Source organism: Pelophylax lessonae (genome assembly GCF_965119305.1).
Source record: "Pelophylax lessonae genome assembly, chromosome: 7".
Taxonomy (NCBI): Eukaryota; Metazoa; Chordata; class Amphibia; order Anura; family Ranidae; genus Pelophylax; species Pelophylax lessonae.
In genome coordinates this window covers 239,585,330-239,608,643 of record NC_138774.1, presented here as the reverse complement: position 1 = coordinate 239,608,643, position 23,314 = coordinate 239,585,330, and the positions used below count along the sequence as shown (strand labels likewise).

The following is a 23,314-nucleotide window of genomic DNA, read 5'->3' as shown; positions in this document are numbered from 1 at the left end:
GTCCTTCCGGTGTCCATGTGGAGGCTGGGGGCTTAGAGTCACCATTGTAGGTCTTTGTTCATATCCTCTCTTCCTCTTCCTGTCCGGCAGGAAGTGGGGGGTGTCACGTCAGTGAGATGGAGGCTTGGACTGCAGGGTGAAACCACAGTGAGATGGAGGCTTGGACCGCAGGGTGGCCGTGATGCTCATCCACAGGAACTTCCGGCGTAATGACTGACGCGTTTCCGAGCATGCGCACCTGTGGTTGGACTAACCACCTGCCATCCGACTTTGAAAAAGGAGCGCGCACTGGTATCCCAGCACAGTGCGCATGCTCGAAAACGCGCCAGTCAATACGCCGGAAGTTCCCGTGGACGAGCATCACAGCCACCCTGCGGTCCAAGCCTCCATCTCACTGTGGTTTCACCTGCAGTCCAAGCCTCCATCTCACTGCAGTGACACCCCCCACTTCCTGCCGGACAGGAAGAGGAAGAGAGGAGATGAACACAGACCTACAATGGTGACTCTAAGCCCCCAGCCTCCACACGGACACCGGTGTAACGTGAGAAAAACCTACCCTTGTCACTTCTGGCCAGGAACAGCTGAGCAGCGCAGCAGTGCGCATGCTCACAGCCCCGGATACGCAATGGAAGAGTTGAGGAGCTGACTAGTGCGCATGCGCACTAGTATGAAATGATCACGGTGTCCGTGAAAAAAACCTACCCACGCGGCGGTTACATTAAAACAGCTGTGCTACAATATGAGTCATCTCCGCTCCTGTCCCTGTCTCTACCCTGATCTTGGCTAGTAAATATAAAAGCGGCTGTAGGCTCCGTGATTTATCTTTTCATACAGCTGCCGCCGCTTTTATATTTAGTAGCCGAGATCAGGGAAGTGACAGGGACAGGAGCGGAGATTACTCATATTGCAGCACAGCTGTTTTAATGTAACCGGTCGCGTTACACACACTGCCGTGCACCGGAAGTGACGAGGGGTAGGTTTTTCTCACGGGTAGGTAATTCTCACGGAACACCGGAAGGACCCATCTTGTCTGCCGATACTTACCTTGATGTAAGTTTGTACTATTTGTTTGACATATTAAATTTTTTTGATTGGCTGCTCAGACCATCTGAGTACACACCAGACGAAGCATTCCTGGATATACCATGGGATCAATCCGGTAATATGAATGAATATGAATTTGTTTCAATCATAGAACTTTACCTGCTCAAGTTGTTAAAGCATCACATATTTACAAAATTGGACGTCCTAGTTTTTAGCTATTTCGCAAGCACACAGAATTTAGCCTATAATTATCTCATGTTTTTTAACCCATTCAAAATTGTCCTGCACATATTGAAGTGGAACTTTAGCATAGAAAATTAGATTTGCTAGCAGCGAAGCATTTATTGCAGAAGATATTCAGGATGTCTCTTCTACAGTAAAAGTGTCTTAACTGCCTGCTAGCAAGTTAATAAAGATTGTACATTAAGACACACATGCGCAGCTTAGTGTACAATCTCGACATACTTTAATACCAGGATGAATAAACTCCCATGCACATGCATAGGTGCTTTGATTTAACAATAGCCATAGCTGTCTATGCAGCTGCTATAGGGCCTGGGGAAGAAGGGTGTAAGGGAAACTATGATTGGGCATGTGTTGGCATCAAACTGTGCAAGTCTCAACCCAGCTTCTAGTTGGATAGGAAAGCTGTTCACCTGTGGTTGGATTAACCACCTGCCATATTTTGTCATTCTCCTCGCCATAGGCTCACTCACGACATCCCTGGCCTGAGGCGTTAATATTGGAGAATAAAGGAATGTCCACACATAAAATGCATTTTGCACTTTACTGTAATACACAAAGATGTCCATGACATCTGACATCACATTTGACATACTGTCAGAATTCTGTGGCGCTGAACGCCACACACAGGAATAGACATTCTGTAGCTGTAATTTTTGTGCAGAAGGCAAGCACATACAGTGCCTTGCGAAAGTATTCGGCCCCCTTGAACTTTGCGAACTTTTGCTACATTTCAGGCTATTAAAAGATATAAAACTGTAATTTTTTGTGAAGAATCAACAACAAGTGGGACACAATCATGAAGTGGAATGAAATTTATTGGATATTTCAAACTTTGTTAACAAATAAAAAACTGGGCGTGCAAAATTATTTAGCCCCTTTACTTTCAGTGCAGCAAACTCTCCCTAGAAGTTCAGTGAGGATCTCTGAATGATCCAATGTTGACCTAAATGACTAATGATGATAAATAGAATCCACCTGTGTGTAATCAAGTCTCCGTATAAATGCACCTGCACTGTGATAGTCTCAGAGGTCCGTTTAAAGCGCAGAGAGCATCATGAAGAACAAGGTCCAAGATATGGTTGTGAAGAAGTTTAAAGCCGGATTTGGATACAAAAAGATTTCTCATGGTTTAAACATCCCAAGCAGCACTGTGCAAGCGATAATATTGAAATGGAAGGAGTATCAGACCACTGCAAATCTACGAAGACCTGGCCGTCCCTCTAAACTTTCAGCTCATACAAGGAGAAGAATGATCAGAGATGCAGCCAAGAGGCCCATGATCACTTTGGATGAACTGCAGAGATCTACAGCTGAGGTGGGAGACTCTGTCCATAGGACAACAATCAGTCGTATACTGCACAAATCTGGCCTTTATGGAAGAGTGGCAAGAAGAAAGCCATTTCTTACAGATATCCATAAAAAGTGTTGTTTAAAGTTTGCCACAAGCCACCTGGGAGACACCAAACATGTGGAAGAAGGCGCTCTGGTCAGATGAAACCAAAATCAAACTTTTTGGCAACAATGCATGTTTGGCGTAAAAGCAACACAGCTCATCACCCTGAACACACCATCCCCACTGTCAAACATGGTGGTGGCAGCATCATGGTTTGGGCCTGCTTTTCTTCAGCAGGGACAGGGAAGATGGTTAAAATTGATGGGAAGATGGATGGAGCCAAATACAGGACCATTCTGGAAGAAAACCTGATGGAGTCTGCAAAAGAACTGAGACTGGGATGGAGATTTGTCTTCCAACAAGACAATGATCCAAAACATAAAGCAAAATCTACAATGGAATGGTTCACAAATAAACATATCCAGGTGTTAGAATGGCCAAGTCAAAGTCCAGACCTGAATCCAATCGAGAATCCGTGGAAAGAACTGAAAACTGCTGTTCACAAACGCTCTCCATCCAACCTCACTGAGCTCCAGCTGTTTTGCAAGGAGGAATGGGCAAAAATTTCAGTCTCTCGATGTGCAAAACTGATAGAGACATACCCCAAGCGACTTACAGCTGTAATCGCAGCAAAAGGTGGCGCTACAAAGTATTAACTTAAGGGGGCTAAATAATTTTGCACGCCCAAGTTTTCAGTTCTTTATTTGTTAAAAAAGTTTGAAATATCCAATAAATTTCGTTCCACTTCATGATTGTGTCCCACTTGTTGTTGATTCTTCACAAAAAATTACAGTTTTATATCTTTATGTTTGAAGCCTGAAATGTGGCAAAAGGTCGCAAAGTTTAAGGGGGTCGAATACTTTCGCAAGGCACTGTATATCAAGTCAACGGCAATAAACTTCCATAACCTTGTCGAGGACCTGCAGCTGAGGATCAGGGGGAGCAAGGTGCCCTCTTTAGTATAATACTTTCTCTCTCACTGCCCTTTCTTTGACGCTACCCAGTTGGGCACTCTCCCAGATAGCAAACTCATTGCCAGGCTTCCACCCCTGCTCACATAGGAGGACTCAGTCCAGGCCTCCCATGGTCTGTATTACCTTGCCTGGAACTTGAGCCCTGTAAAGGGCCCTTTAGATGAAAACTGCTAGAGAATACATCTTTGCAGCTCTGGGGTGTCTTGCCTTCATGCCCCATCTACCTAGGCCCCTGCCACACTGGTATTTATAAGGCACTAACCCCACCCATTACAGCACTAAAGGAGGGATTTCTCTAAAAGGGGAGCTATCTCCTAATTACAACCTAACCATAATATACTGGGAACAGAGCCATCTACTAAACTGTTAAAGCTGATCTCTGGGGAGAAAATAAATGACACTGCCAGTTATCAATCCCCCCAACCCAGGGTTAAATGCTCATTTTTGCCCAGTACTAGGAAAAATTACTTTTACTTGTTTTTTCCCTCCCTGGTAGTTGACGCCATCTCTTCTTTCCAATGCTTCGGGTTGTTGGGGGGCCCTGGACATCTTCCCTTACAATGCATGAATGTCACAGCTGCAACTGCTGTCCAGAGTGCTGAAGAGAAGAGGCTTCAGGGGACAACCGGTTGCATGAAAAGAGGAGCCTGTGACAGAGAGGTAATAAAGAAGTAAAAAGTGCCTTAACCTGGTGCTCTAGCTCAGCCATTCTCAACCATGGTTCCCGGTTCTGGGGTGGCTAAGGGTTCCTTGAGCTCTGGCTAACTGACCTCTTAGCTGATGGTGCTTAAATAGTTACAGGTCCAACGTCACTTGGCACTCAGCATAACTGCAAGGGTGTCATTCTGGTCTCCCTGTAAGGGGAGCACCACCACCACCAATATACAGGGCATTTTTCTAATAACTCCAAATGGACTAATCTTACCAGGGGTTCCCTGAGACCTGAAAATTATTTCAAGAGTTTCTCTGAGAAAGGCTGCTCTAAGCAAAGAACAAAGTTAAGCCTTAGGGTTCAGGGAGAGCCCCACTGCAAGGGTAATTCAGCTTTAAGTTTCAAATATTGAAGGGATTTAGCCAGAACTGAGGATCATCCCTAGTCACATATCTTGTGCAAAAGGAAGCATTTGCTTAGCAGTCTTAGCAGTGTAGATTTCTCACCTACTGAACTTCTGTTACGGACTCTATATGCCTAATGCTGTATAAAGTCTCAAGAGTATCTCCTAAGCTAAAACCTTAAGAGCCGGTCCACACTAGCGCGACTTGTCAGGCGACTTGTCAGCCTGACAAGTCGCGCTCCCTCGCGGTCCATTGACTGCTACAGGACCCATTCTAATAGGAGCGACACAAGTCGCTCCGACTTAGAAAAAGGGTCCTGTACTACTTCGGGGCGACCTCTGAGTGACTTGCATAGACTTCCATTATGTGAAGTCCCTGCAAGTCGCTCCGAAGTCGTGATGCATGGGAATGCACAAGTCGCCCCCGAAGTAGTAAGGAGTCGTGTTGCCTTAGTGTGAACCGACTCTTAAGGGCAGCTGATAACTATAACTTATATCCACAGCACTGGTCCCTTTTTTGTTTCAAACTTTTTATTGAAAATATAGAATGCAATACAAGCATTTACAAAGTATAGCAGTGAAACACTGGTTTAATGTACTGGCTATGCTGAGCAGTGGCGTAGCGTGGGGGGTACTGGGGGGGGGCGAGCCGCACCGGGCACAAAATCTGGGGAGGGCACAGTGTCATGTTGCCATTTAGGAGCCTGCTCAGCCATCATGAACAAGCCCCTGCATGGATGGCGGAACTCAGGAGGCAGGAGGCTGACATTTACAAAGTATAGCAGTGAAACACTGGTTTAATGTACTGGCTATGCTGAGCAGTGGCGTAGCGTGGGGGGTACTGGGGGGGGCGAGCCGCACCAGGCACAAAATCTGGGGGGGGCACAGTGTCATGTTGCCATTTAGGAGCCTGCTCAGCCATCATGAACAAGCCCCTGCATGGACGGCGGAACTCAGGAGGCAGGAGGCTGATATTAAAGCCAGTACAGCTCCGGAATGGAGGGCGGGACTTAGAGTTAACTCGCAGGTGATTGGTTGCTAGCAACCAATCACAAGCTGATTACCTGGAAAAGTTGTGCAGATCCCGCCCTCCTTCCAGAGCTGTCCTGCTTCTGATGTCAGCTTCATGTTTGCTGCCATCCATGCGGTGCTGTCCACTCCACTGCTGTCCCCTCTGTGAGTAATGTGGATTGTGGAGGAAGCTGAGGGTGCTGTGAAGGTGGAGCTGAGGACAGGGAGCTGAGGATGGGGGGGAGCTGAGGACAGGAATCTGAAGATGGGGGATGTGGGGGAGGGCTGACAACAGGAATCTTAAAATGGGGGATGGGGGGGGCTGAGGACAGGAATCTGAAGATGGGGGGTGGGGGGGGCTGAGGACAGGAATCTGAAGATGGGGGGGAGGGCTGAGGACAGGAATCTGAAGATGGGGTAAAGATGAGGACAGGAATGTAAAGGGTTAGTGGGGGACAGGAATGTAAGGGGGTAGTGGGGGTCAGGAATGTAAAGGGGTAGTGGGGGGTCAGGAATGTAAAGGGGTAGTGGGGGGTCAGGAATGTAAAGGGGTAGTGAGGGGTCAGGAATGTAAAGGGGTAGTGGGGGACAGGAATGTAAGGGGGTAGTGGGGGACAGGAATGTAAAGGGGTAGTGGGGGTCAGGAATGTAAAGGGGTAGTGGGGGGTCAAGAATGTAAAGGGGTAGTGGGGGACAGGAATGTAAAGGGGTAGTGGGGGACAGGAACGTAAGGGGGTAGTGGGGGTCAGGAATGTAAAGGGGTAGTGGGGGGTCAGGAATTTAAAGGGGTAGTGGGGGGTCAGGAATGTAAAGGAGTAGTGGGGGACAGGAATGTAAAGGGGTAGTGGGGGACAGGAATGTAAAGGGGTAGTGGGGGACAGGAATGTAAAGGGGTAGTGGGGGACAGGAACGTAAGGGGGTAGTGGGGGACAGGAACGTAAGGGGGTAGTGGGGGACAGGAATGTAAAGGGGTAGTGGGGGACAGGAATGTAAAGGGGTAGTGTGGGTGAGGACAGGAATGTAAAGGGGTAGTGGGGGTGAGGACAGGAATGTAAAGGGGTACTGGGGTGAGGACAGGAATGTAAAGGGGTGGGGGGGGGGTGGTAAGGACAGGAATGTAAAGGGGTACTGGGGATGAGAACAGGAATGTAAAGGGGTACTGGGGGTGAGGACGGGAATGTAAAGGTGGAAGGGAGGCTATATAAAGGGGGCTAATGACAGGAATGTAGAGGGGGGCTGAGGACAGAAATGTGAAGGAGGAGGGGCAAGATATAAAGGGGCATAAGGGTAGGAATGTAAAGGGGGGGTGATGACAAGGATGCGAGGGGAGGGGGAGGGATATGAAGGTGGGCTGAGGACAGTAATGTGAAGGGGGGGTTTTTATGTGCAGGGGGGACTGAGAACACTATTGTAATGACAGGATTGTGATGTGAAGGCTAGCTTTATAACATTGCTACCTGTGTTCTGCATGTAGGCAGCCCATTCATTTAATTTTGTGTAATTGTCAGTATAGTAATCAGGTAGGTCAGTGTAGGAATAAGGTAGGTCTGTGTGGTGGTCAGCTAGGTCAGTGTAGGTGTCAGTGTAGTGGTCTAGTAGATTTGTGTTGGGGCGCAAATTACTTACCTTGCCCCGGGCGCTGACAACCCACGCTACGCCACTGATGCTGAGTGCCCCTGCTACTTATCCTGATTTAGGCATAGTTTATGTGAATAACATTTAGGGGGTTATTTACTAAAACAGCAAAGGGCAAAATCTGGTGCAGCTCTGCATAGAAATCAATCCGTGTCCAGGTATTTTTGCCAAAGCCTAATTGAACAAGCTGAAGTTTGAAGCTGATGTAGAGCTGCACCAGATTCTGAGGGCACCATTTTTGTAAATCATTCCCCTTATTGTTACAGTTGACAGTGCAAGATGCCACAGAGTAAGTTAGCCTAGGGGCACCCTATTAGAATTTTGCTGGGGGCACAATGCCCTTTTATTACAAACCTGTAAGGGCCAGAAAAGCAGACAAAGATCCCAGTTGGAGCGAGGAAGCCTGTGGACATCGCAGAGCTGGAATGAGATTCAGAGTTCATTTTTGCTTTAACGTCATTCCAGGCCAGTTGGTCAATTATAACCATTTTACTAAAAGTGGTTATCTCTTGGTATGTACAGTATCTCACAAAAGTTAGTGCACCCCTCACATTTTTGTAAATATTTTATTATATCTTTTCACGTGACAACACTGAAGAAATGACACTTTGCTACTATGTGAACTAGTGAGTGTACAGCTTGTATAACAGTGTAAATTTGCTGTCCCCTCAAAATAACTCAACACACAGCTATTAATGTCTAACCCACTGGCAACAAAAGTGAGTACACCCCTAAGTTAAAATGTCCAAATTGGGACCAAAGTGTCAATATTTTGTGTGGCCACCATTATTTTACAGCACTGCCTTAACCCTCATGGGCATGGAGCTCACCAGAGCTTCACAGGTTGCCACTGGAGTCCTCTTCCACCCTTCCATGATTACATTGCAGAGCTGGTGGATGTTTGAGAACTTGCGCTCCTCCACCTTCCGTTTGAGGATGCCCCACAGATGCTCAATAGGGTTTAGGTCTGGAGACATGCTTGGTCAGTCTATCACCTTTACCCTCAGCTTCTTTAACAAGGCAGTGGTCATCTTGCAGGTGTGTTTGGGGTCATTATCATGTTGGAATACTGCCCTGCAGCCCAGTCTCCGAAGGGAGGGGATCATGCTCTGCTTCAGTATGTCACAGTACATGTTGGCATTCATGGTTCCCTCAATGAACTGTAGCTCCACAGGGTCGGCAACACTCATGCAGCCCCAGAACATGACTCTCCAACCACCATGCTAGACTGTAGGCAAGACACACTTGTCTTTGTACTCCTCACCTGGTTGCCCGCTACACACGCTTGACACCATCTGAACCAAATACGTTTATCTTGGTCTTATCAGGTTCCAGTAATCCATGTCCTTAGTCTGCTTGTCTTCAGCAAACTGTTTGCGGGCTTTCTAATGCATCATCTTTAAAAGAGGCTTCCTTCTGGGACGACAGCCATGCAGACCAATTTGATGCAGTGTGCGGCGTATGGTCTGAGCACTGACAGGATGATCCCCCACCCCTTTAACCTCTGAAGCAATGCTGGCAGCACTCGTACATCTATTTCCCAAAGACAGCCTCTAGATATGATGCTGAGCATGTGCAATCAACTTCTTTGGAAGACCATGGCGAGGCCTTTTCTGAGTGGAACCTGTCCTGGTAAACCGCTGTATGGTCTTGGCCCCCGTGCTGCAGCTCAGTTTCAGGGTCTTGGCAATCTTCTTATAGCCTAGGCCATCTTTATGTAGAGCAACAATTCTTTTTTTCAGATCCTCAGAGAGTTCTTTGCCATGAGGTGCCATGTTGAACTTCCAGTGACCAGTACGAGAGAGTGAGAGCGATAACACCAAATCTAACACACCTGCTCCCCATTCACACCTGAGACCTTGTAACACTAACGAGTCACATGACACCGCGGAGGGAAAATGGCTAAATAGGCCCAATTTGGACATTTTCACATAGGGTTTACTCACTTTTGTTGCCAGCGGTTTAGACATTAATAGCTGTCTGTTGAGTTATTTTGAGGGGACAGCAAATTTTCACTGTTATTCAAGCTGTACATTCACTACCTTATATTGTAGCAAAGTGTCATTTCTTCATTGTGGTCACATGAAAAGATAAAATATTTGCAAAAATGTGGGGTGTGTACTGACTTTTATGAGATACTGTATCTTAGGATGCTTAGGATGAAATGAGAAAATAATTTACTAAAACCAATTGAAATAAAATATTTATATTTATAGGTTGAACTGGATGGACTGGTGTCTTTTTTCAACCTCACTAACTATGTAAATTCCTTTTTGGTACCATCAAGGATCCATAGATGCTGTTACTAAATATTGCACCATAAACAAAAACTGCACTTTTTTTTTTTTTTTTTTACATTTTTGATGATTTTTCTGCTTATTATAAAACTATGTTCAGGGTATTTTAAAAATGTATACAAATTATTTTCACTGTATTTTTAAAAACAAAGTGCTAATATGCTAAAAAAAGGCCTGCATGAAGGTCGCATCAGATTATTATACTCTCCTGCACAAGGGTTCTAACTCTCCAGCACTCCACTTTATAATCCTTTGAAGTGGCTCTGCTGGACATTTATTATATTTATTTACTTGGGCTAAAAGGGTGCATTTTATATAGGAGGGAAGTTGTATTAAGCAGTGCTATAGCAGAATAACACTCCACACCCAGGAATGTTTTCATACAATGGTTAAACCTCTAAAACTCAATAAAAATGCCAAACACTAAAAGTGGGCATACATTAGTGGAATGTTAGAAAATTTTCATTTTTAGAGCATCCGTTCAATTTTCTAGTCTTGGGGGGAAGAAATGGTTACATAGTTACATAGTTACATACATAGCCCTCAATCTCCTGATCCTTGAGATGTAAGTCTAAGAGTCTTTTGAAAGTCACCATACTACCCGCAGAAACCACCTCTTGTGGTAGACAATTCCACAATCTTGTAGCCCTAACAGTAAAGAACCCCCCACGTTGCCTGAGGTTAAAACGCTTCTCCTCTAATCGCATTGTATGTCCTCGAGTCCTCATGCAATTCCTTCGAATGAACAGCTTTTCTTCTAAGCTGAGATCCCCATTAAGATATTTATAAATTGCTATCATGTCCCCTCTCAGACGTCTTTTCTCCAGGGAAAATAAATCGAGCGATTGCAGCTGCTCTTCATAGGTAAGGTCCTCCAACCCCCTAATCAGTTTAGTTGCCCTTCTCTGGACTTTCTCCAGCTCCAACACATCCCTCCTGAGGACTGGCGACCAGAACTGGACAGAATACTCCAGATGCGGTCGGACCAGAGTTTTATAAAGTGGAAGGATTATAGTCTTATCTCTGGAATACATCCCTTTCTTTATGCATGCTAATATTCTGTTGGCTTTGGAAGCTGCCGCTTGGCATTGCATGCTGTTGCCTAATCTATCATCAACTAAGACTCCCAGATCTTTCTCCATTTTTGATTCCCCCAAGGGTTCCCCTCCTAACGTGTATTGTGTTTTTATGTTTTTGGTCCCCAAGTGCAAAACCTTACACTTCTCCACATTAAACCTCATTTGCCATGTCGTTGCCCACTCCGTAATTTTGTCCAGGTCATTCTGTAGGATATCTGCTTCATGCTGTGCAGTTATTGCCCTGGCCAATTTTGTGTCATCTGCAAAAACTGATAACGAACTACTGATCCCTTCCTCAATGCTGTTTATGAATAAATTGAACAAGGTTGGTCCCAGGACTGAGCCCTGGGGCACCCCGCTTACTACCTCAGACCAGTCTGAGTATGCGCTGTTTATTACTACCCTTTGGACACGGCCTTTTAGCCAATTCCGTATCCAAGAGCAAACCCTGCTGTCGATACCTGCAGACCTTATTTTATAAATTAAGCGCTTGTGGGGAACTGTATCAAACGCCTTAGCGAAATCCAAGTACACCACATCCACTGGTCTCCCCCTATCTTGCTCACAGCTCACTTCCTCGTAGAATGCTAAGAGATTGGTTTGACAAGAACGCCCATTTGTAAACCCGTGCTGGTTACTACTGATGATGTTGTTGTCTTTAGCATACTCTACGATATAGTCCCTTATCATCCCCTCCAAAAGTTTACATATTATTGATGTCAGACTGACAGGCCTATAATTTCCCGGGATATGTCTCTGGCCCTTTTTGAATATCGGAATCACGTTAGCCTTCCTCCAATCCCCTGGTACATCTCCTGTCCTAATACTGTCAGCAAAGATCAGGAACAGTGGTCTAGATATAACCATACTGAGTTCCTTGAGCACTCTCGGATGTACGCCATCCGGGCCTGGTGATTTGTTTGTGTTAAGTTTATCCAGTCTTTCCCTGATTTCCCCCTCTGTTAGCCATAGTGGCAAGTCCTGTGTATTACTACTAACCATACAGTCATGGTCAGTGTACCCTTCCTTTTCCTGCGTAAAGACTGACGAGAAAAAAGAATTCAGCACGGTTGCTTTTTCAGTGTCCTCTGTAACCATCCTCCCATCATCGTTAATTATGTGTGCAATATGCTCTGCCCTAGTTTTTTTGCTGTTGATATATTTAAAGAATTTCTTTGGGTTTTTTTTACTATCCTCCGCTATTTGTCTCTCAAAGTTGATTTTAGCCATCTTGATTTCTTGTTTACACTTCTTATTTTCCTCCTTGTATTGCTGGAAGGCCGATACTGTGCCCTCTGATTTATATTTCTTGAAGGCCAATTTTTTTCCCCTAATAAGTTTTTTAACGCTACGGTTTAGCCAGCCAGGTTTGGCTTTGTCTCTCCTAAATTTATTCCCCATAGGAATGCACTGCAAGATGCCTTTGCTTAATATTGTTCTAAAGCATTCCCATTTTTCCTCTGTGGTCAGTGATCCCAGGGTTTGGTCCCAGTTTACCCTTTCCATCAATGAGTACAATTTTGGGAAGTCTGCCCTTCTGAAGTTTAGGGTTCTTATGTTCCCCACTTGCCTTTTTATATTGTTATTTATACTATGGTGATTGCTTTTGAATGTAGTAATGTGAAAATTTGAAGGAGCAGAATGGAAACTTTTCTTGAATAAGCAAATTTCTTACAGTAAATGTGTTTTTGTTGGTGAAATTCCATTCGATCCAAAATCGAATGGAAATTTTTTTAATGGAAATTATTCTTGAATAAACAAATTTCTTTCAGTAAATATGTTTTTGCTTGGGAAGTTCCATTCAAGCCACTTCATTAAGTCTCTGTTAGCATTATTGAATGTACTGATGAGATGTTTTTACGTATGACCAGCTTTAGCAAGTGATCAGGGCCGGCGCCAGCCATAAGGCAGCCAAGACAGCCGCCTGAGGGCGCCAGGAGAAGGGGGCGCCAAACCAAGGGACTCCCCAGGAGATGCATAAGGCGCGAGGAGCCGACCCTGCTCGCACTGTACTCAGTCCAGCTTAGTACACTGACGGGAGGAGCCGATTCCTTTTGATTTGGCTTCAGATGCATTCAAATACTAGCCCACAATCACTGCTCATTATGTTCTGTTAAACTAAAATTTACCAGCTCAGTCAACAATGTTATGCTAAAGCTTGGCCTGCAGGTCAAACCCCAAAAAACGGAACAGATTCCTCCATCTATGGTATTCAGCGCAGATGGATGGATTCCCCTGCTGGACTAATGTGCTGTGAGAGCTGCCACCGGCAACTGTCAGAATACCCTGCATGTAATTGGATGCAGTCACTGTTCGGCCAACAATTTTCCACCATGCTCCTTTGATTTTTTTTAAATTAAAGTACATTAAAGCAGTGTTCCACCCAAAAGTGGAACTTCAGTTTTAGGTACTAATAACCCGCTGACATGCCACATTTGGCATGTCATTTTTTTGGGGGGGGGGGAGCGGGTACCTAGTTTTGACAGGTACCCGCTCCCACTTCCGCTCGGAGCGCCGCGGCGCCCTGAACGGAAGTTCTCCTCTCACCCTCCCTCCCTGCAATCTTCTGGGACATCGCCGGCCAATCAAGACGCGCAGCACAACTCGCGCATGCGCAGGGCGTACCCGGCTGTGAAGCCACAAACTGTCACAGCCGGGTGCCCACACCAGTGATGCCGGCGCCGCCGAGATCAGAGGGAAGAGGATCGAGGCTTCGGGGGGCCGCATCGCTGGACCGTGGGACAGGTGAGTTAAAAGGCTGGAACTCCGCTTTAAGCAGGAAAGGGCCCACAGGGTCATCCACTGAGTGGATTTTGGCCACTTCAGGAACTGGCTAAAATGTGAACAGTGTAAGGTCACTTTACATCTAGTACAGTAATCAGCCCAATAGCCATTCATTTAATCAGTCAGTTTGTAAATTTCCAAAGGGTTATTGCAGGACTTCATGGTCATGGTCCAGATCATAAGAATGTTTACAGAGGGATTGATAATATCTGTTGTAGTGTGGGATTGAGAGATGATGTCTGTTGCCAGGGCATTGCTGGAAAAAAACATTAGTGCGATAAGTTTTTTTTTGAACTGGGAAGATCTCCAACAGAAATTCTCTTTAAGAAGAATATCTGGTGTTCACTAATAAGCTACTAAAGATCATAAATGTTTCTGTAAAATCCCATTCATGGTCAAAAGTCTCAAAAAAACAAAAGCATTAACATAGGATGATCATATTTTCTTTGTTAATTCTTCATATGCCCATTATATGCTGTAATGAATCAGAGACCAGCAGACTGAGATAAAACTGAGATGTGTCTTTGGATGCTTCTTATCATGAGGCAAACCGGAGAATATTGTTTTAACCACTTAAGCTCCGGAAGATTTTCCCCCCTTCCTGACTAGAGCCTATTTTGCGATTTGGCACTGCGTGACTTTAACGGACAATTGCGCGGTTGTGCGACGCTGTACCTAAACAAATTTGACGTCCTTTTTTTCCCACAAATAGAGTTTTCTTTTGGTGGTATTTGATCACCTGTGCGATTTTTTTGATCATGCGCTATAAACAAAAAAATAGCGACAATTTTGCAAAAATAACAATATTTTTCACATTTTTTTATATGAAATTCCCCAAAAAAATGTAAAAATCTAAATTTTTTAACATTTTAGGCCAATTTGTTTTGTGCTACATATTTTTGGTAAAAAAAATTGCAAAAAGCGTATTTTGATTGGTTTGCGCAAAAGTTATTGCGTTTAATAACTAAGGGAAAGATTTTTGTCATTTTTGAGAAATGCTTAAATAATGCATTACAAATTACAATTGAACTACACCCATTTGATTATAGATGACTAAAAGGAGTTTTAGTCGACTAAAATGTAGGGCGTTTTAGTCGACTAAAATATACTGCAGTTTTAGTCGACTAAATACGACTAAAACTAAAACACTTGCAGAAGACTAAAATAGGACTAAAACTAAAATGCCATTTTAGTCCTAAGACTAAGACTAAAACTAAATTGAAATTTGCTGCCAAAGTTAACACTGGATCGGACCCTTGACTGACATTTTTGACACTTTTGGGGTTACCAGGGACATTACTATAGTAATCAGTGCTATATATATTCACTGTTACTGTAAGATGACACTGGCAGTGAAGGGGTTAACTTTTTTGAGAGGGAGGGGTTGTGTGTGTCCCTAGCGGCGTGTTTCTAACTGTGATTGGCTGTGGCTTGAGGTGTAAGAACAGTGATCAACGGTCCTACATTGTAGAACCATATGATCACTATTCTTACACAGGGGAGAATGACAGGCGGCTTGTTTACATCAGCCGCCTGCCTTTCTCCTACTCTAACGGATGATCGGGTCCGCCGGGCACACGTGCGGGGGGGTCCTTGACCGAGCAGGAGCGGGAGCGCGCCTCCGGCGGTGCACGCTCGCTCCCCAGAGCCTCACAGGCTAGTGACGTACTGGTATGTCCCTTTGCTTGTGAGGGGCTGACCGCCGCAGTATATGTACTTGCGGCGGTCGGCAAGTGGTTATAGTAGAACATTCCTTGAAGCAGCATAAGGTCAGGTTACCATATTTTTTTCTTGGTCGTTAAATGAAGAGAAGTACCACAAATGATTCTTGAGTACAGTCCTGTTTATTGTTCTATATCGGCAACAACTTCACCAGGCTTCAACATTAAAGCCAGTGCAGCCAGCAATAGTGTTCCTGATTACCACCGCACCAGTGCAGTGTTGCTTCTGCCTGCCACTTGTACTGAGCCTGGCCTGTATATTGGTCACACTGCTGCCTGGACTGATACTTTTCTGCCTGCTGCCTAAACTGGCATATCTGCATGTCCCACTGAGTAAGTTCCTGTGAGACACCAGTCTCATACATCCCCTAGGGGTAACTGCACTCCTGGAACCACAGGAGTGGAGCTCTTTTATTTAGCCTCCTGTATCTCCTGGCCAGTAAAGCTGGCATTCCTGGGGGGAGCCATGTACCAGTGAGCTAGGCTTGCTTGGCTTATAGGACTGGGGACTGCTATTGGTGATGCTACATTAAGCTATATTTCCTGACCACTCATACAGAGATAACCATTATAGTACACTGTTTTTGATACAATGTTGGTTCATTTTTGTTATAAACAAGATGTTGAAAAAGTCTCACGTGTGTGTGGTATCCCTGTACTTAACAGGAGTAGCAGAATGAGTTTTGGGGTGTAATTCTACGTATGCCCATGCTGCATGTGAAAAAATATCTTATTCATTTGTCAACTTTGTGTAACATTTTTATTTTCTTTCTGCATTTTCCAAAAATGAAACCTTTACAAGATTCATCATGCCTCTCAAAAAATACCTTGGGGTGTTTACTCTCCAAAAAATGGTCACTTTGGTGGTGGGTGTGTAGTATGTGTTCCAGGATCTCCAAAATAGTGACATGTAGCCAGGAAATGAGAAGTGCAATTTATGCCCCTTGAAAGTCTAAAGGTGCTCCTTGGATGTTGGGCCCCCTTATGCATCTAGACAGCAACAATGTCTCACAGGTGTGGTGTCTCCGGACTCAGGCGTACTACTGAGGAGTAGAAGAAGTGTTAAATTGTTAAAATGACAACTTTTTGAAAATAACACACTTTATTTTTTTCATCATTTTCCCAAAAAAGTGGCAAAAAATAACAACTTAAAAAACTAACCCCACTCTTACTAAATACTTTAGACTGTCTACTTTCCAAAAAGGGATTATTTTGGAGGTGTTTTACTGTCCTGGTATTTTAGGGCCTCAGGAAAGATGTAGCAGAATACATATTGGCCTACATTTAGGACAAAATAGCATTTGGTTGCAATGTTATAACAAAAACTAAGTGCACTACAATCACCTCAAACAGAAACTAAGAAAAATACATTTTTTCAAAATATTCTGTCTTTTTTTCCTTTATATAGTATAAAATATAAAATTCAAGGGTGATTAAATACAACCAAAACTACTATAGAGGAAATAACTAAACTTTTTTCTAACGCCTAACTAACTTCCTACCCCCTTGACCCTGTTCCTTCTCAAATACTATGGTCACTCTCTGGCTCTATCCTACACTTTTTTAACTTATATCTTCAACCTCTCCCTCTCCACTGGCATCTTCCCCAACCTTCTAAAACATGCACTAATCATTCCCATACCAAAGAAGGCCTCAATAGACCCCACCAATCTTAACAACCTAAGACCCATCTCCTTAGTCCCTTTTGCTTCCAAACTCCTTGAACGTGTAGTCTACAAGCTCATTGATAATAACCTTCTTAATCCCCTTCAGTTTGGATTTCGCCGGCAGCACTCCACAGAAACTTTTCTTCTAAAACTCACAAATTACTAACAGCTAAAACCAACAGTCACTATTCAGTCCTCTTATTCTTGGACCTCTTCGCTGCCTTTGATACAGTTGACCACCCCCCTCCTCAAAAAACGAAATTTGCTTGGTCTCCATGACTGTGCTCTCCATTGATTCGAATCTTACCTTTCTCACACACCTTCCGCGTCACTTACAACTCCACTTACTCCTCTGCAACTTCTCTTACTGTTGGGGTCCCACAAGGTCCCACAAGGTTCTGTCCTTGGACCTCTACTATTCTCGATCTACACCTCTTCCCTGGGTCAGCTCCACTACCATTTATATGCTGATAAAACCCAAATCTATCTCTTTACCCCTCAGCTTACCCCATCAGTCTCCTCCCGCATCACTGATTTACTAACAGAAATATCAGCCTGGGTGTCACACCACTTCCTTAAACTGAATCTATCTAAAACCTAGCTCATAATATTTCCTCCGCCACGTGCCCCTTCCCCTGAATTCTCTGTTAAGATCAATGGCACAACTATTAGTCCTTCCACACATGTCAGGGTGCTAGGGGTAACCCTGGACTCTGAACTGTCCTTTCAGACCCACATCCAATCCCTGTCCAAATCATGCCGCCTTAACCTCCGCAACATTCCTAAAATACGCCCCTTTTTAACCAACGACACCACCAAGCTTCTAATTCACTCCCTGGTTATCTCTCGCTTATCTCTCGCCTTGACTACTGTAATTCCCTCTCCATTGGATTACCTTTACATATACAATCCCCACTTCAGTCCAAAATGAATGCTGCTGTAAGACTCATCCACCTTACCAACTGTTCAGTGTCCTCCACCCCTCTCTGCCAATCCCTCCACTGGCATCCACTCACCCAACTAATAAAATTCAAAGTACTAACAATAGTTTACAACGCCATCCACAACTCTGCCCCCAGCTACATCAATAACCTGATCCTAAAATATCAACCAAGTCGCTCTCTTCCATCCTTCCAATGCCTCCTGCTCTCTAGCTTCCTTCCTACCTCCTCCCATGTACACCTCCTGGATTTCTTTAGAGCTTCTTCAATCCTTTGGAACTCTCTACCCCAATCTGTCCGACTGTCCCCTAATCTATCCATCTTTAGACGATCCCTGAAAACCCTTCTCTTTAAACAAGCCTATCCGGCTTCTAACTAATACACTGTTTCACTTTCTCCATAATTTATGTCATCCCCCACAGCTTTTACCTTTTGTATCAATTGACCCTCCCTCCTAGATTGTAAGCTCTAACGAGCAAGGCCCTCTGATTTCTTTTGTACCAAATTGTATTGTAACTGTACTGTCTACCTTCATTTTGTTAAGCGCTGCAAAAACTGTTGGCGCTATATAAATCCTGTATAATAATAATATCCAAAAGAATGCTCTATCTCCGAAAAATTAGTAATTGTCCCTCAAAGTATGACCGTGCCGAAAATGGAAAAATAGCCTGGACAGAAGGGGGGGGGGGGGGGGGTTAGAATGCATTTCATCAAATGGCTAAGACTGCCTGGAGTGGAAATTGAGAGATATTATATATATATATATAAGATAACTTAAAGAGGAAGTAAACCCTCCTCTGACACTTTTACCTATAGGTAAACCTATATTAAGGCTTACCTATAGGTACTGTAAATATCTCCTAAACATGTACCGTTTAGGAGATATTTACCTTACATGCAGCCAGTGACGTCACTGGCGCATGCGCTCTGAAGGAACGGCCACTGGTGCCGTTTCTTCAGAGCCCCGTGCCGTGACCGTCGGCTCCCGCACGCATGCGCGGGAGTGACGTCACCGCAGCTCCGGCCAATCAGATGGCCGGATGCCGCGATCCCGGAAGACGGGCGACTGGACATGTCGCCCGTCATACAGGTGAGCGGGCGGCACGGCGGGGGGTCGTTCTTAGGTAAGTATTTCATAATGAGCTAGTATGCGATGCATACTAGCTCATTATGGGTTTCTCTTTCAGGTTGCAGCAAAAAAAAAAAAAAAAGTTTTGAGGGTTTACAACCTCTTTAAATACAAAAGTCCCTTTATTTTGGTCAATATTCAGTTTACACATCCTCCCCCCTACTCCTCTTAGACATTTTTCTAGGTGTCTTAGAGCTTACAAGAAGCTATTACTTGCTTCATCAGCACACTCACTCTTGACTTCTTAGAATAACCCACATACACCTCTTGACTGACCCTTAAAATTCCAAGAGCCTGTACAGAGGACACATGAAGTCCTTTACTATCTATATACATTATATCTATTTATATCTATATATGCTGCTGGTGCACATCCTTTGCATGGGCTTTAGCTGGTCATATACATTACACTGAGGGCAGGGAAGGCTACTCAATGGTGCACGATTGAAAATACCCCTGATCTACTTTTGTTTTGACAGGTTAGCTGTATGAGTACTGTGTCACATTCATCAATTACTGTCAGCGTGTAAATATATAACAAGTGTGTTTGAAACAGCAGCCAACACGCAAGAGCTATTTGGGAGAAACATCATGTTCAGAGTAGAAACCCTACCAAAGCCAATAATGTGTCCAACTGAGAAGAGTCTTTAACCACTTTACCACCGGAGGATTTTGCCGTCTTTCGTCTGGGCCACTTTTTGCGATTCGGCGCTGTGCAACTTTAACTGACAATTTGCGCGGTCGTGCAACGCCATACCCAAACGAAGTTTACGTCCTTTTTTTCCCCACAAACAGAGCTTTCTTTTGGTGGTATTTGATCACCTGTGCGATTTTTACTTTTTGCGCTATAAACAAAAAAAGAGCGTAAATTTTGAAAAAATAACAATATTTTTCACATTTTTTTATACGAAATTCACCCCAAAAAAAATGTAAAAATCAAAATTCTTTAAAATTTTTGGCCAATTTGTTTTCTGCTACCTATGTTTGGTAAAAAAATCACAATAAGCGTATTTTGATTGGTTTGCGCAAAAGTTATTGCGTTTACTAACTAAGGGAAAGATTTCTGTCATTTTTGGTGTTTTTTTTTTTAACGAGTAATGGCGGCGATCTGCGATTTTTTTTGCGGGACTGTGACATTGCGGCGGACAGATCGGACCCTTGACTGACATTTTTGACACTTTTGGGGGTACCAGTGACATTACTACAGTAATCAGTGCTATATATATGCACTGTTACTGTAAAAATGACACTGGCAGGGAAGGGGTTAATTTTATTGGAGAGGGAGGGGTTAATGTATGCCTGGTGCTTACTGACGTGTGTGGGGGGAGGTGACTATGTGACACCGGGACAGATCGCAGGTTCAGCTATGCTGAACCCTGCAATCTGACCCTGCCTGTCACTTAGGAGATCCGCCCGCTTGTGTTTACACAAGCAGGCGGATCTCCACACTAGCCTGCCGCCGAGAAAGGGGAGTGTCTGGCGACGTAGGTCTACGTGGTCAGACGATAACAGACCACTTTGCCGTAGTAGTGTCAACGTAAGCAGACGGCAAGTGGTTAAATATCCTCACATATATATTTGATAAATGTACAAATAAAAAGCAATGTTTAGTGTTTTTTTTTTTTTACTGTGCTTATGAGATTAAAGTGTATCTAAAGCCAAAACCTTTTTTTTATTTTTTTTTTTTGTATGATTTAAATAAGGGGTCTCTGAACTTTTTGCTTTTTGTGGGCCACATTGTATATTTTACAAATATTCTGAGGCCGAAAAAAAATCACTTAATTAAAAATGAATCCACAGCAATGGAAAATAATAGAATCGACAGGCTGGCGGCAGCAGGGCAGGATGGCGCACATGTATACTAAATGCCTGAGCCTTATACACAGGGCTACACTTCCAGTGTGCATGGGGCCTTACATCTGTGTTCCTGTCAGAACCCTCTCTTGTACATTTGGTCCCCATCAGAGCCTCCCATTATGTTTGTGTCCCCATCGGAGCCCCCACACATTTGTGTCCCCATCAAAGTCTCCCCACAAATTGGTGTCCCCATTAAAGCTCCTTGCACATTTGTGTCCCAATCAGCCCCCCCTCTCCACATTTGTATCCCTATCAGAGCCCCCTCCTCATTTGTCTCCCCCTCAGACTCACTATGCATATTTGTGTCCCAATCTGTTACCCCTCTGCACATTTATGTCCCTATCAGAGCCCCCACGCTCATTTGTCTCCCCCTCAGAGACACATATTTGTATCCCCATCCCCTATCAGAAGCTCCCCTGCAAGTTATTGTCCCCCTCAGGTCTCCTCCCACCTATTTTTGTCCCCATCAGAACCCCCGCTGCACATTTGCTCCCCCATCAGGGCCCTTCATGCACATTTATGTCTTTATCAGACCCCCTGCCACACATTTGTGTCGCCATCAGAGCTCAACTGCATATTTGTGTCCCCCTGAGAGACCCCCGCATATTTGTAACCCCCTCAGAGCCCCCTGCATATTTGTGTTCCCGTCAGAGAAATGCAACCCCAGCCTATTTGTATCACCAGCGGTCTCTCCCACATACACTATATTACCAAAAGTATTGGGACGCCTGCCTTTACACGCACATGAACTTTAATGGCATTCCAGTCTTAATCTGTAGGGTTCAATATTGAGTTGGCCCACCCTTTGCAGCTATAAAAAAGCACCTACATGTCTCTTCATTTCGTATTGATAATTTTGTAATTTTGAATCATACTATTGTATTACTAATATACAATATAATATAATATTCAATTCTATTCTTGTTTTCAGTTTCAATCAGGATTTTGATGATCCTAGCTAGCCTGAACAGTTGTACCAACCCATGGATCTACACCATCTTCAGCAGCAGTGTTTCCAAAGACGTCCAAGCCATCCTGTGCTGTGTCTGTAAAAAAAGACAACGCAAAAACTCTTTGCCTGAAGACTCCTGTTTTACTGGTTCCACTTCAATACCCAAAGAGTCCCTGTACTGAGCGCAAAAGGATAGACATACAAGGGGATGGAGGCACTTCAGTGCCACCAGTCTGAGGTCCCAAATAAAAAAGGACAAGCAGAAGAAGATCTGTGGCAATAAATGGGAAAACAAAGGTGACAAAGTCAGATCTACTTATCAATGATTTCACTGTGTCACTAAAATATCTAAGATACAGTAAATTAGGAATAAGCCACTAAGAACAAGCTTCTTTCTTTTAAGACTCTTCAATCAAACTGCACCTTAAGATGTCAAGGAAAGCAAAAGCGATGCATTTGTTGTGAAATGCTGTAGGTACCTATCACTGTGCTTGATAATGAACTATACTTGTTGCCAACAACACTTATCTCATATGGGACATTGATGGACCGATGACAAAATTATCAAGCAACATTTATTGTGAAAAATGGTCTATTGGATGCTTATCATCATGTTAAGAGATGTTGGACATATCAAAATGCTTAAATGACATCTCAAGAATGTTATTACTCTATTTTCAAAGGCCAGATTGAAACTCTTTATCCGTTTTTTATTTTCCATAACCATGCGTTCCTAAGTCCTGTGTTCAGGAAAGGAGTTGAGTAGGCTCATTGAACAGTCTACTACTTTTTAGACTTGCTTATAATGTAAAAAACGAAATCTGCTTAAATATTTATGTAATATAAAAGAGAATATGAATGTATAATTGATTTATATTTGTAGTAAGATTATGTTTATGCAGTCATCCACTCACTGAATAATATAAAATGTACCTTTTAGTTTAGAGGAAGCATTAACTTGTAAACAAAGGCGATAAAAAAGCTTTCTTCTGAACCAAGAACAACATACTTAAAGAGGTTTCAGAATTGTACATGTAATCAGATGTAGGCAAACTTTAAATAAGTTCAAAAGGTCTGGCGAAGCGGCTCCCACATGACAATTTAAATATGCTCAAAAGCTCTGGCGAAGCGACTCCCAAAAGACAAGGCTTCACTCAATGGGCTCTGACGAAAGCTCAAACCATACAAACGCAGAAAGGAGCTCCAAACCAAAACCAGATGAGAGTCCAAGAGAATTTTAAATGTTGGTAAAAAAAAAATTCATATAAAAAATCAATAATTTTTTTACCAACAGGATTTCTCCATCCAGTTTTGGTCCAGTGTTCCTTTCTGTATTTCTTTAGCTGGATCCTAGGAACCAAGACCTATTTCTCAAGTACTAAAGCCTAATCCTCTATATACTAGTCTGTAGAAGTATGTTATTTCAAATGCTGGGATACTAAATATCAGAAGAGTTTATCAATTCTTCTTAGACAGCCATAGAATAGAAGGCCTTAAAGGCATTATAAACCTTGTGTTTTTCACCTGCA

The 23,314-nt window shown here is 43.7% G+C and overlaps 1 protein-coding gene across 1 annotated transcript in view; it reads left to right on the top strand.

Annotated features, from left to right (window-relative positions):
• AVPR2 (arginine vasopressin receptor 2) overlaps positions 1-22,795 on the top strand; it is a 60,366-nt gene extending 37,571 nt beyond the window's left edge. Inside the window, exon 3 of the mRNA XM_082262941.1 lies at positions 21,765-22,795. Coding sequence (XP_082119067.1) covers positions 21,765-21,967 — 203 coding nt within the window. The 3' untranslated portion in view covers positions 21,968-22,795. The remainder of the gene's footprint in view (positions 1-21,764) is intronic.
• The last annotated feature ends 519 nt before the right edge of the window (positions 22,796-23,314 follow it).